The sequence below is a fragment of the Myotis myotis genome, unplaced genomic scaffold, assembly GCF_014108235.1.
Source record: "Myotis myotis isolate mMyoMyo1 unplaced genomic scaffold, mMyoMyo1.p scaffold_m19_p_2, whole genome shotgun sequence".
NCBI classification, from domain to species: Eukaryota; Metazoa; Chordata; class Mammalia; order Chiroptera; family Vespertilionidae; genus Myotis; species Myotis myotis.
In genome coordinates, this window is record NW_023416324.1 from 78,009,508 (window position 1) to 78,022,971 (window position 13,464).

The following is a 13,464-nucleotide window of genomic DNA, read 5'->3' on the forward strand; positions in this document are numbered from 1 at the left end:
TAAGGGTCATGAGTTTGATTCCTTGTCAAGGGCGTGTACCTGGTTGCAGCATTATTTACAATAGCCAAGTCTAGTGCCCATCATTAGATGAGTGGATAAAAAAGCTGTGGTACATTCACACAATGCAATACTACTCGGCAATAAAAAAGAATGAAATCTTACCTTTGCAACAGCATGTATGGACCTGTAGAGTATTATGCTAAGTGAAATAAGCCAGTCAGAGAAAGATAAGTACCATATGATTTCACTTAGATGTGGAATCTAATGAATAAAATAAACTAACAAACAAAACAGAAACAAAATCATAGATACAGAAAACAGACAGCTGTTAGGGGGAAGAGGGTTGGAGGGCTGGGTGAAAAAGGTGAAGGGATTAATCAAAGAAATTAAAAACTCAAGGACACAAACAACAGGATGGTGATTATCAGAGGGAAAGGGCGAGGCAGGTGGGAGGTAAAAGAACATAAAGGGGAGATAAATGGTGATGGAAGGAGACTTGATGTGGGGTGGTGAACACACAATATACAGGTGATGTATTATAGAACTGTACACCTGATACATACATATATATATATATATATATATATATATATATATATATATGTATATATATATATTTGTATTAACCCAGTAGTCAGCAAACCGCAGCTTGGGAGCCACATGTGGCTCTTTAGACCCTTGAGTATGGCTCTTCCACAAAATATCACGTGCAGGTGCGCATGTACAGTGCGATTGAAACTTCGTGGCCCATGCACAGAAGTCGGTTTTCGGAAAGGAGATAGACGAAACAACTATACAAGACTAGTGTGGATGGGAGAGTTGGAAGGGGTCGACCTCAGCGAACGTACCGCAATCAGATTGAGGACGTTTTTAGCAAAGGCCAGCTTAGGAGTACCCTAATTAAGTTAATAACAATGTATCTACCTATATAGTTTAAGTTTAAAAATTTTGGCTCTCAAAAGAAATTTCAATCGTTGTACTGTTGATATTTGGCTCTGTTGACTAATGAGTTTGCCAACCACTGTATTAACCAACTAGATGCCCAATGCACGAAATTCGTGCAGTGGAGGAGGGACCCTCAGCCCAACCTGTGACCTCTTGCAATCCAGGACCCCTCGCTCCTAACCACCTACCTGCTCGCTCCTTACTGTTTGGCTGGCTGCTCCTTAACACTGCCACGAAGGCGAGAGAGGATCCTGCCACCACCACTGCGCTCACCAGCCGTGAGGCCAGCTTCTGGCTGAGCAGTGCTCCCACTCTGGGAGCACACTGACCACCAGGGGGCAGCTCCTGCATTGAGTGTCTGTCCCCTGGTGGTCAGTTTGCATCATAGCGACCAGTTGTTCTGGTCATTCCACCGTAATGGTCACTGGGATTTTATATATACAGATGTCATACCAATAAGTTCAATACAAAATTTTTTTAAAGAAAGAATAAAAATAAAAGATTCAACATTGAATAACAATACCAATTTTTACTGACTAGCAATTGCCCTTAGCAAAATCAGTTTATAGAATTTCACTTCTCACTAATATTTTTAAGAACCCATCTATTGCTTTAGGTGCGGCAAATATATTTTAAATCCGTAATCCCAAATATGTGTTGGAAAACAGTTTCTAAAATAAATGTGATATTGGATCAATAAACTCTGTTGGTCAGATTAGTTATTCTGTTATGCCATTTAACAGAATTTTTTTTAAATACATTTATTGGGGTGACATTGGTCAACATGAACATATAGGTTACAGGTGTGGGTTTGTATCTTACAGTAGAACTTTCTGAAAGGACTATTTCAAAAAAGTAAATATATTCTAAAGGTCAGTGTATGACTTGAGGAGTATTTTGCAATTGTCAGAAACTGATTTGGACTTTTAAAATAATATTTATGCATATATATATATATATATGTAATTGGAATGATATATGAAGTGTCTCACAGATCAAAGGAAATATTGAAGAGTAAGCTCACATGATTGGGACAGCAGGGTCTAATGGACAGACTGCCAGGGGGCAATAATGTCATTAGAATGGATCAGCCTCCAAGTTTTCCACCCTATACCACTCAAATCTAGATCACTCATCCACAGACAGAGAACGTTGCTTTGCATGCCCATCTCTTGGCTAGAGAAAGGCAGGGCCCTTGATCAGCAGCACCTCTCAGGCAGCCCTTTCCACAGAGATGTCAGGTTGTACTATGGCAAAAGATGATGGGCAGGGAAACAATGTCCACCACATGCAACAAGAACACATTTCTGATAGGAAAGTTGAAACACACATGGACATTTACATATAGCATGAATCTAACCATCATCCCGAGCTAGAGTATTTTCACATTCACATCCCTGGAATATCTGAAGAAACCAGGCATTTACTACAGGTTGTAATTAACTCCAAAGACTCCTCCTGAGAACAGGATAATTTTTTTTCTAGCAATAAAAATGTGACAGGCTCATTTTGTCTTGTTCTTACATTTCATAAAAACTAAAAGGAAAAAAAAAGGTATTGTTGACCTTATGTTTGAAATAAGCCAACATTATACTAAAATATTAATGCAACCTTAGACAATGTTAATGGAAAATTAAGTCCAAATGCCTTCTGTGCTGTTTAGACAGAGCATTGTTTTGAATTCTGAGTTTTATAATTTAGAAAGGATGAGGCAAATTAAGAGGATGCTCAGAGGACATGACAGGATAGCAAGGAAACCATCAGAATAACAATGAAGGGAAACAGAACATTTCATATAGAGAGAAGAGGACTTGGGAAGTGAATGACGGTGGTCTTGAATGTAGTATGCTGTATTGCAAAGAAAACTGAATTCGTTCTCCAAAGATCTAGAATGCAGTTCCCACTCTTCTCCTACTTTGCTGTGTGATCCGGAGCAAGTTGCTTGCTGCCTCCGGGTCTTGGTCTGCACATCAATAAGAAGAGACGTTGTGTTGTGGCTAATGGCATGGATTTTAATCAGACAGACCCAGATTCAAATCCCACCTTCCCTGCTTATTGCTAAATGATTTTGGTCTAGTCTCTGTAAATAAAGATACATAAAGATGAACTCTCCCTCAGAGTTTATTGTGAGGATTTAAAAAATTAATCTGGTACAGTGCCTAATACGTAGTAAATTATAAATTTAGAGTATTCAATTACCAATTACCAACATGTTGTAATTGTAACTAATCAGTAATACAATTACATGAAGTATTTGGAATGTCCTTAAGAAAAAAAAAATAAAGCTGTTGTGGCATTGTAGGAACAGTGGGTGAAAGTTCTATGTAAATAGATTTTTCTTAGAAGAAATAACTTTCTAGTAACTAGAACTAACAAGAGAAAAAGCTGACTTGGGAGGTAGCAAGGTGCCCAACACTGGAAATACACAAAAGGCTAAGATGAATACTTATTGGAATACTACAGAACAGCTTCCTATAGTTTGTCTGAGTGTAGAAGGATATAAGGCCCGTTACTAACCCAAAGGACTGAATTTCTGCTGAGTGCAGTACCAACTACATTCATAGTTTATAATTTTAATGTACCACTGCCCTCTAGTGTATAACCAGAAGATAAAAATCACAGGTACCAAAAAAAGAAAGAAGAAAGGAATAAAGCAAATTGCACAAACACCATACAAATTTATTTTAATTGGCAAAAAGTTATCTCTCTAATTGAGTAGAACCTTCTTCCTGTCAGATGAGAATACTGAGGACTAGAAAGCAAAAGGATGAGCCAAAAGTAAGCTGAAGAGTGGAGACCAGACTGCTGGCCTGCTCACTCGCAGGTCAGGGTTCCCCGTCACATCACGTTCCCGGCACCCAGCGCAGAGCCAGGTGTTCCCTAGACAGCCAAAAATCTGAGCCGAAAATCCTTGAGTCTGGCCGTGTAAAAAGTAAAGTTTCTTCTACCACCATGAGCCCAGCTTGCCTCAATCACAAGCTCAAACCCTTACAACTATTTTGCAGGGGAAAGAAAAAAACCCAAAACAATGGTTAATGAGGCCTTGTTGACAAGAACAGTCCGTTATCAGCAAGCTAATGACCACTCAGGCCGCAGCAGGGCTGCCAGCCTACAATTAGGTCTGCAGTGATGTACACACAGAAAGGACTCTAGTTATAATTAAACCTGATCCTATAGTCCAATTGCTCATTAGGAAAGAAAACAAAACAAAACACAGACCCCACAACAAGGTCTAAAACGAAAACTTTGGTACAGGGATAAAATTCTCGGCCATGGATTTATTAGTCCATGTTGGAGTACCTGTCTCTGAATGGACACTTAAGCTTATATTCTTATTCAAAATACTTTGTAATGAAGGGGAATTTTTTTTTATCTTTGTGATTTTTAAAGTCATGGCATGTAGCATGGCAATATCTTTTATTTTCTTCATTTTGCTTATCAGTACTTTCTAATTGTATCTATGAATAACTATAACATGTAATTAAACATATTAAGAACATTCTGCATTTAGGCAAAATCTCTTTAAGTGATAAAAAATATCTAGGTATTAAATACACGAACACATAAAAGAACAAATCTTTCATAATTAGAAGAAAGCAATATGCTCTATTAAACAGCAACATGATGTAAAAAGCATGGGTTCTAGAGCCAGACAGAACAGAATTTGCATGGCAGCTTTGTTAGATAACACCTTTGGGCAATTATCTCAAACTAGAGATCCAGTGCATGAAATTTGTGCATAGAGGGGTGGGAGGCCTGTCAGCCCGGCCTGCACCCTCTCCAATCAGGGACCCCTGCGGGATCAGGCCTAAACCAGCAGTTGGACATCCTCTCACAATCCAGGACCACTGGCTCCTGTTTGCCTGCCTACCTGCCTGATTACCCCTAACTGCCTCTGCTTGCCTGCCTGATTGCCCCCTAACTGGTCCCCTGCCAGCCTGGTCGCCTCCTAACTGCTCCCCCTGCTGGCCTGGTCGCCCCCTAACTGCCCCCCTCCCAGCCTGGTCGCCCCCTAACTGCCCCCCTGCTGGCCTGGTCCCCGCAACTGCCCCCTTGCTGGCCTGGTCACCCCCTAACTCCCCCCCTGCTGGCCTGGTCGCCCCTAACTGTCCAGAAGGAAGTCGGATGTCTGGACGATGTCCAGTTGACCTGGTCTAATTAGCATATTACCCTTTTATTAGTATAGTTGTTTAAGAAGACAATTGTGATAAAATGAAAGATCTTATGTAAAGATTCTAGTAGATTTTTAAAAAGTGATCTATAATTATAGACTTCCTCCTCTTCCCAAAATGCTCCTGTGTTTCCATTTCTTTCTCCCAATAGTATCAAAAGTATATCTAGCCCTGGCCAGTGTGGCTCAATTGGTTGGGCATTGTCCCGTGCATTGAAAGGTCACTAGTTGGATTCCCTATCAGGGCACATGCCCGGGGTTTCAGACCCGATCCCTGGTCAGGGTGCATGTGGGAGGCAACCAATCAAAATTTCTTTCTCACATTGATGTTTCTCTCTCTCTCTCTCTCTCTCTCTCTCTCTCTCTCTCTCTCTTTCTCTCTCTCTCTCCTCTCTAAAAATCAATAAAAACATATATATTTTTTTAAAGAACCTACTTAAGCCCAGTTGGTGTGGCTCAGCAGTTGAGCATGGACCCAGAAACCAAGGGGTCACCAACTGGATTCCCAGGTAAGGGGCGTGCAGGAAGCCAATCAATGATGTTTCTCTCTCATCACTATTTCTATCTCTCTATCCCTCTCCCTTACTCTCTAAAAAATAGATAGATAGATAGATAGATAGATAGATAGATAGATAGATAGATAGATAGATAATATTTTATTATTTTTAAGTGTTTAAAGTATTACATATAGTATTACTGTACATATGTCTCCTTTTTTCCCCATTGACCTGCCCTGGGCCACCCTCACCCCGTAGCACATGCCCTCATCCCCCTAGTGTCTGAGTTCATTGATTAGGCTTATATGCATGCATACAAGTCCTTTGGTTGATCTCTTACCTCCACCCTCCCCTGCCTTCACACTGAAGTTTGATAGTCTGTTCGATGCTTCTCTGTCTTTGTATCTATTATTTAAAAAAGAAACTACTGCCCTGGCTGGTTTGGCTCACTGGATAGAGTGTCAGCCTGGGGACTGAAGAGTCCCAGGTTCGATTCCAGTCAAGGGCATGTACCTTGGTTGCGGGCACATCCCCAGTAGGGGATGTGCATGAGGCAGCTGATCGATGTTTCTCTCTCATCGATGTTTCTAACTCTCTATCCCTCTCCCTTCCTCTCTGTAAAAAATCAATAAAATATATTTAAAAAAGAAAAAGAAACTACATAGAAGAAAGGGTTTGTCTAAATCTAGAAAGATAGATGCCTTACTAAGAAAGAGTTGCCTATTTAAAGCCTTGGGTTGCTGAGGAAAGTAATACGAGGTGGAGAAGAGGAGATAGCTGTTGACTGGAAACAAGAGGAGCAGCGTCATTTGATTTTAACCCCCTGGAGTGCTGAGGAGATAGTGGGGAAAAGGAAGAGAGAGTGAAGCTAATGTCATTGGAAGAAGCTTGTTTTCTCCATTTCTTCCCATTAGTGCCCTTCTTTCCTTATTGCCTTTAGGTTTTCCTAGGGAAATACATGACAGTGTCTTTCTTATTCCTGCCCATTCACTCTTCATCTGCAACTTCTCCTGACTCCTTAAGAAGCCTGCCTCCTGCTCCTGTGTTCCTGAATCAATCTCCGCCAGCATCTTCTGAAGCCATGTGTCATAAATTTTCTTCTCATTACTTTGCACTTTCTCACACATTCCTTCAATCTGTTCGTCGCTATTGATCTCTTATCCATCTGTCTACAGACATTCTTAGGTTTTCTCAATACTTAATATTCAATCTTGCAAGCTCTTCAATTGCCACATTCTCCTTTCTGGTAATAGAAAGGGGAAGTACTGTGAAGAATATATAATTTTTTTAACTGGTCCTATGCTCGAGGGGCTTATAATTTAGCTGTGAAGACAAGACTGCGATTTCACCAGAAACAACGGTGAACAATAAAAGGCAGTGTATAATTAAGTCCTAAATTGTGTTGTCAGGCTCTGAGTTTCTACAGTTTGGGAGATACAGTGGGGGAGTTCTCCAAGGCGGTGTAGTCAGGGATGGCTTGAGGAAGTACCTGACCAGAATACTGCACATAGCAATTAATAAATGTTGGTGATTTTATTTTTATTTGATTTAAGATGAAATGTTAGCTAAAGCTTGGAAATAATTATCATATGATCATCAATTCTCCTATCCATTCCTTATTCATTGAAGTTAAGGTGCATATTATTGTACATTTTAACAACTCAGACACATGCATCTTTTAATTAATAGCTCAGCAGGTATCAAATTAATTGGCAGTGCTTTTCATTCTTAGTGGTATATAAGATAATGGTATAGTTTCCAAATGATGGCTTCCTAGATTCTATAAAATACAATATTTATTGAGCATCTAGTATATTCCATGCTATTATTCTGACCCACAGGATATGTAAACAACAAATGTAAAGTTTCTTTCTTGTGGCGCTTGTACTGTGGTGAGGTAGGAGAGATGTGTAATAAACAAATGAACAAATATATAAGACATTGAAGCTACATGTTGTGGTACAGACTGAGAAAAAACTGGATTTAACCTACATCCCAATCTACTGTGTTAGAAAAAAAAATATTCAAAATCAAATTTTTAAAAACTCAGATTTTACATAAAGAGAAATTACAATTTTGGAGGAATTGAATAGAATGTGATAATATAATAATACTAGTGGTCCGGTGCACAAAATTCGTGTACAGAGGGGTGGGGTGTTCTTCAGCCTGGCCTGCACCCTCTCCAATCTGGGACCCCTCGAAAGATGTCCTACTGACAATTTACAGGGATCGGGCCTAAACCGGCAGTCGGACATCCCTCTTGTAATCCAGGACTGCTGGATCCTAACCCCTCACCTGGCCAGCCTGGGTGAGGGGCTGATGGCTGTTTGCAGGCAGGTCAAGCCCCCCAGTGGGGACCCTCACCCCATGGGGGTGTGTGGCCAGCCTGGGTGAGAGGCTGAGGGCTCTTTTCAGGCTGGCCACACCCCCTTCAGGATTGGGGTCCCTACTCGGGGGCCTGGCCAGCCTGGGTGAGGGGCTGATGGCTGTTTGCAGGCTGGCCAAGCCCCCCAGCGACCCAAGCTCCCAGCCCCTCCTTTTTTTCTTTTTTTCTTTTTTTCTTTTTTTTTTTTTTATCAGCACCTCTGTGAGTGGAGGCCAGGCCATCTGGAAGCAGGTTTCTGGGATTTATTTGTCTTCTATAATTGAAACTTTGTAGCCTTGAGTGGAGGCCACAGCTGGCCAGGGCGGGCGGGAAGCTTGGCTTCCTCCATCGAGAGGGCAATCCAAGCCTGCTCGCTCCAGCTCTGTGGCCGACCACAGCCATCTTGGTTGGGTTAATTTGCATAATCGCTCTGATTGGCTGGTGGACGTGGCTTATGGGCTAGTGGAGGTACAGTCAATTTGCACGTTTCTCTTTTATTAGATAGGATGAACTGGATATACCAATTGAACTCGCTGATTAATGGAAAGACAGTAAACTTGGCAACTCTCTTAAAAGCCATGGGACAGCCTTACACAGCCTTATCTTATTCAGCAATGTAGCCAATGATTTGGGCAAACAAGAAATTACACTATTTTCCAACTTGCAGATGATAAATCTCAGAAGAATAACAAGTACATTAGCTGATGGAGTTAACGTACAAAATGATGATGACAGAAGAAAACAATTTACTAAACCTAACTTAATAAATAAAAAAAACAGCATAGTCCTGCTTTCAGATTAAAATTTTTCTTTGCAAAAGAACAAAATAGCCCCAACTGGTTTGGCTCAGTGGATAGAGCATTGGCCTGCAGACTGAAGGGTCCCAGGTTTTATTCCAGTCAATGGCATGTACCTTGGTTGTTGGCACATCCCCAGTAGGGAGTGTGCAGGAGGCAGCTGATCGATGTTTCTCTCTCAGATCGATGTTTCTAACTCTCTATCCCTCTCCCTTCCTCTCTGTAAAAAATCAATAAAATGTATGTTTTTTAAAAAGAACAGAATAGGAGATATATGATATAACAGTAGTATGTATAAACAGATTTGGGAGTTTCTGACAAAATCTACATAAAATAAAAGTTCTGAGGCTAATTTTTTTTAACATTGTATGTTAAATAAATCTTGTTCCACTCCTGCTGTTCTTGGAGTCAATATTGTATTCAGTTTTGGCTGGCATAATTTGGACAGAAGTTCTTCAGCAAGAATTAATTGACACAGATTTGCTTCAAAGAATCTATGAATCTCATAAAATTGTGTGTAACATTTTATTTTGGAGTGTGTTTTCTAGGAAAGAATCTATAATTTCCTTAAGATTCTCTAAGTGTTTAGAACCATTGTTTTATAAGGAATGTCAACAAACTGCTGTGATCCCAAAGAAGAATGACTGGGTAGACGAAGGGTCTGTGGAACAAACCATGTGAGGAAAGGTTGAAATGGATAAGAAGAAACTACTGAGTCGGGAGAGGTAACTGTCTTTAAATAATGAAGGATCTTTTTAAAAATTTTTTATTGTTTTCAGAGAGGATGGGAGAAAAAGAGAGATTGAAACATCAATGATGGGAGAGAATCATTGACCAGCTGCCTCCTGCACGCCCCCCCACCTCCACCGGGCACCAAGCCCACAACCTGGGCATGTGCCCTGACCAGGAATAGAACTGTGAGCTCCTGGTTCATAGGTCTACACTCAACCACTGAGCCACACCAGCCAGGCCAGGATAGGATCTTCTTCTTGAAGAGAGCTTGGACCCAGTTGATGTGACTCTGGTCAGCAGAACAAGAATGAAAAAAATGCAAGTCACTAAGGAGTTTCTCGCTTTGTAGTTCAGAACTATCTTGAAATGTCAGTGGCTGCTCTGTGAGACAGTGAGTTTCTTCCTAGAGATATTCATAGAGAGGCAACAATATTGTAAAAATTCTGCATACTCTGTTCTTGGAGATTTACAGTGTATATCATGCATGTCAACTATTAAAGTCTCTGAGAAAACCTTTGGTAAAAAAGACGAGCTTTACCAACTCCCTGACACATAACACATTTTTAAAAGACAGCTTCTGTAACTTTCACAATAAAAGCTGGAAAACATAGTATGGGTTGAATCAGTGATCTCATAGGTCAGCAAACTTGCTCTACAAAGGGCCGGACTGTCAATAATTTCGGCTTTGTACATCATATGGTCTTTGACACAACTACTCACCTCTGCCATGGCAGCAGAAAGCAGCGCATTCAATACCTACACAGATGCGTGTGGCTGAGTTCCCGCAAAACTTCAGAAGGCAGCAGGGCTCGGGCTGACAGGCCTGCACTGCGGTTTACCAAGCCCCAGACTAGAGAGCTGCACCTAGAACTCTAGACTTCTCTCACTCCGAGATCTGAACCTGAAGACCTGTTTACCCACCACTATATAAAAGCAACCAACAAACCCAAAAGAAGCAGCAATGTTTATAGTGTATGGTGAGCAGAGGTAAACCCACATAGATTTTTGCTCAAAGACCTAGAATTTACACTCATCTCAACACAGCCTGGCCTTCCAGACGGATTCTGAGAATCCTGCACTAAGAACAGGCCTTTTAAAATGCACAGGTAGGAGAGCAAGCAGGTGATTAGTGAGGTCTGTATCCTCAGCCCTGGCTTGTTCCACTGCGGTCAATTACACAGCTGGTTACAAGCGTGTATTTGCACCTGTTCAAGCCTTCAAGTGTGCTGATCTCACGTTAATTAAACAACTCCTTAAAAGCAGCTTAAAAACAAATTAGACTCTGCCACCCTGTACCTCGTGCAGCCTTCCCTCTGTGGCCCTTCATCTGCAAGGGATCATCGGCAAAGGGTAAGGAGCAGTGTTTCTTTGTAATTAGGGGGGGCTCATTATCCCCCATCAATTAATGCTGCCACCACTTAGTGAAAACAGTTGTTGGTACACAGTGCAAATTAGTGACTAATTAATAAGGGTTTATTAGCTAAGCTCCTTCTTAAGGTAGAACAGACAGAAGCTACCGTCCACATGGGACCATTGATTGATTTATTAGAACAGGGATATCAACAGTCTAAAATGAAAGGCGGGCATTAATAACGACCCTCATCTTTCTGAATGGGTTATGAGACAGCAGTCTATAGCTAACCAGGAAGTACACCTTCCAAATGTAACATTTTCAAATGAGGTGAGCTGTCAAGGCTCTCTGGCCTAGAATCAGCACGAGGGGAGGAACTGGAGCCATGACAGATGATGGCAGGAGCTTGTCTCAGGAAGGTAGAAAAGGTGAGCCTGTACGTGTAAGATACACAATATACAATAGAGCATAGGGTATTCCGCTTAGTAACCTTAAATGATATTTCTATGAGGGGCATGGAATAGTGGGTAAAAATAAGAGACAGAGATTTGGGATCTTATTAATTACAGATCAAGGAAAATATTCATGTTTCTGTTATAGCCGTGATTGGCATGCGTCACAACGACCTGCTATATCTAAATACATCACTAATACACATGAGCACAGCTTTTCAGCTGACAGTCAATAAAGAAATGTAACAGCTTGCACACAAGGTACTTTTGTGTCTTAATAACTACGTAGATTACTGTGACTAATTTTTAAGTTTTGAAACTGTGATAGTGGAAAGCAGAGGGATTGTAGCAGGTCTGTCATTTATTCTCTACCTTTACCAGGGGCACCCCCAGAAAATAAAAATAAAAATATATAGTCATGGAGCACATGCTATGTGCCAGCATTGTGCTAAGCAGCAGCTAACTGTCTCTTGGGTAGAGGAGATACAGTAAAGTTAGTGTAAAAAGAAATTCCAGACTTACATGTGTGTAGTTGCAAAGAGCAACTGAACATCAAGTACAGTACCCTAAATATTGCAATTTAAGTCTCTGTTCCTCCAGACTTCCAGTACCCAGGCTTCATTGTGGACTTTTTTCTCCATTATATATCATTTGTACTTCTTTCTCTTTTTTTGTACCTCTTAATTCTCTCTCTCTCTCTCTCTCTCTCTCTCTCTCTCTCTCTCTCTCTCTTTCTCTCTCTCTCTCTCTCTCTCTCTCTCTCTCTCTCTCTCTCTCTCCTTTTTTTCTTCATCAGTGATACCTTAATACAGCGATATTCAACCTTTTTCATCTCATAACACACATAAACTAATTACTAAAATTCTGCGGCACAACAAAAAATATATTCTTTTTTTGCTGATCTAACAAAAAAATAGGTATAATTTTGGTTCATTTACACCAGATGGCTATTGTTGTGTAGGCTGTTGTCTTTTTTTTATTTGACAACCTACAGGAAAAGAGGTCAGTGCTCCAGACTAAATAGACAGATATTATATGTTTTTGAAATTCGAGAAGAACATTGGTGCACCTCTTGTGACACCAGGTTAAAATCGCTGCCTTAGTAACATGCATATTATGTTATTACTAGGGGCCCAGTGCACGAACCCGTGCACCTTGAAAGGAACTGTGGGTCATGAGGCTGTGGTGGGCACAGTGGCAGGTCTCAACCCATCCTCTGTGCCCCTGCCCAGCCCCTTCCGCTGCAGCCCTGGTCCCCTATCTGCCGCAGCCCCACTCCTGCCACTGCCTCTCACACCCACTGACTGCACTGGCCCCGCTCACACCCATAGCTGGCTCTGGAAGCAGGTGCAAGCAGCAGCTGCTAGCCCGGTCACCCCTCAGGAGCAGGGGGAGGTGGAGAAGCCCTCAGGGGTGATTGGGGCCAGCAGCCATCACTCACACCCGCTGACAGTGCCAAGCAATTGGGGCCAGCGCCAGGGGCCAGCAGCGGATGTGAGCGGCGGGTGGGACCATGGCATGCGAGACCAAAGAATTTTCAGTAACCACCAGAGGCTCGCCCCGATGACAACAACTGGCACCGTGTCTTGGTCTGGCACCCCCGCTCACTTGCTCCACCATCCCACCTCAGCCAACACCCACCATGTTCAGCACGCACCCCCTGGTGGTTAGTACACATCATAGCGACCAGTTATTCAGTTGTTTCACCATTCAGTCTATTTGCATATTAGCCTTTTATTATATAGGATTCTTTGCCTATTAATTTGGTAATTTTCTAAATGTATAATGTCCAGTTGATAAGGGTATAAGGATACAAGTACACTAATACATTTCCAGAGATGTATATTGGAGAATAATCTGAAAATATATTGAATCAGCATTTCTAACCCTAGGAATTCAGCCTTTAATAGCACTCTCGTACTATGCAAAGTTTATGAGTGAAACGATGTAAAGAGCATAAATTTCCTTCAATGCAAAGATGATTAAATAAACCACAGTTTATTCACACAGTGGAAAACTATGCAACTCTTGGACACAATGATGTACAATTAGATGTGCTCATATAAAAATATGTCCAAGATGTATACAGGGTGGGCAAAAGTAGGTTTATAGTCATGAGTATGCAAAACACAGTTAATAAAGCTATTATAATAT

At 41.3% G+C, this 13,464-nt stretch overlaps 1 protein-coding gene across 6 annotated transcripts in view; it reads right to left on the minus strand.

Moving 5' to 3' along the window:
* Positions 1-2,620: 2,620 nt before the first annotated feature.
* RNF144B (ring finger protein 144B) overlaps positions 2,621-13,464 on the minus strand; it is a 131,897-nt gene continuing 121,053 nt past the window's right edge. For all 6 annotated transcript variants that reach the window (XM_036347793.1, XM_036347794.1, XM_036347796.1 and 3 more), the window contains one exon: positions 2,621-2,908. In XM_036347793.1, the coding sequence (XP_036203686.1) occupies positions 2,636-2,908 (273 nt within the window). In that variant the 3' untranslated portion in view covers positions 2,621-2,635. The remainder of the gene's footprint in view (positions 2,909-13,464) is intronic.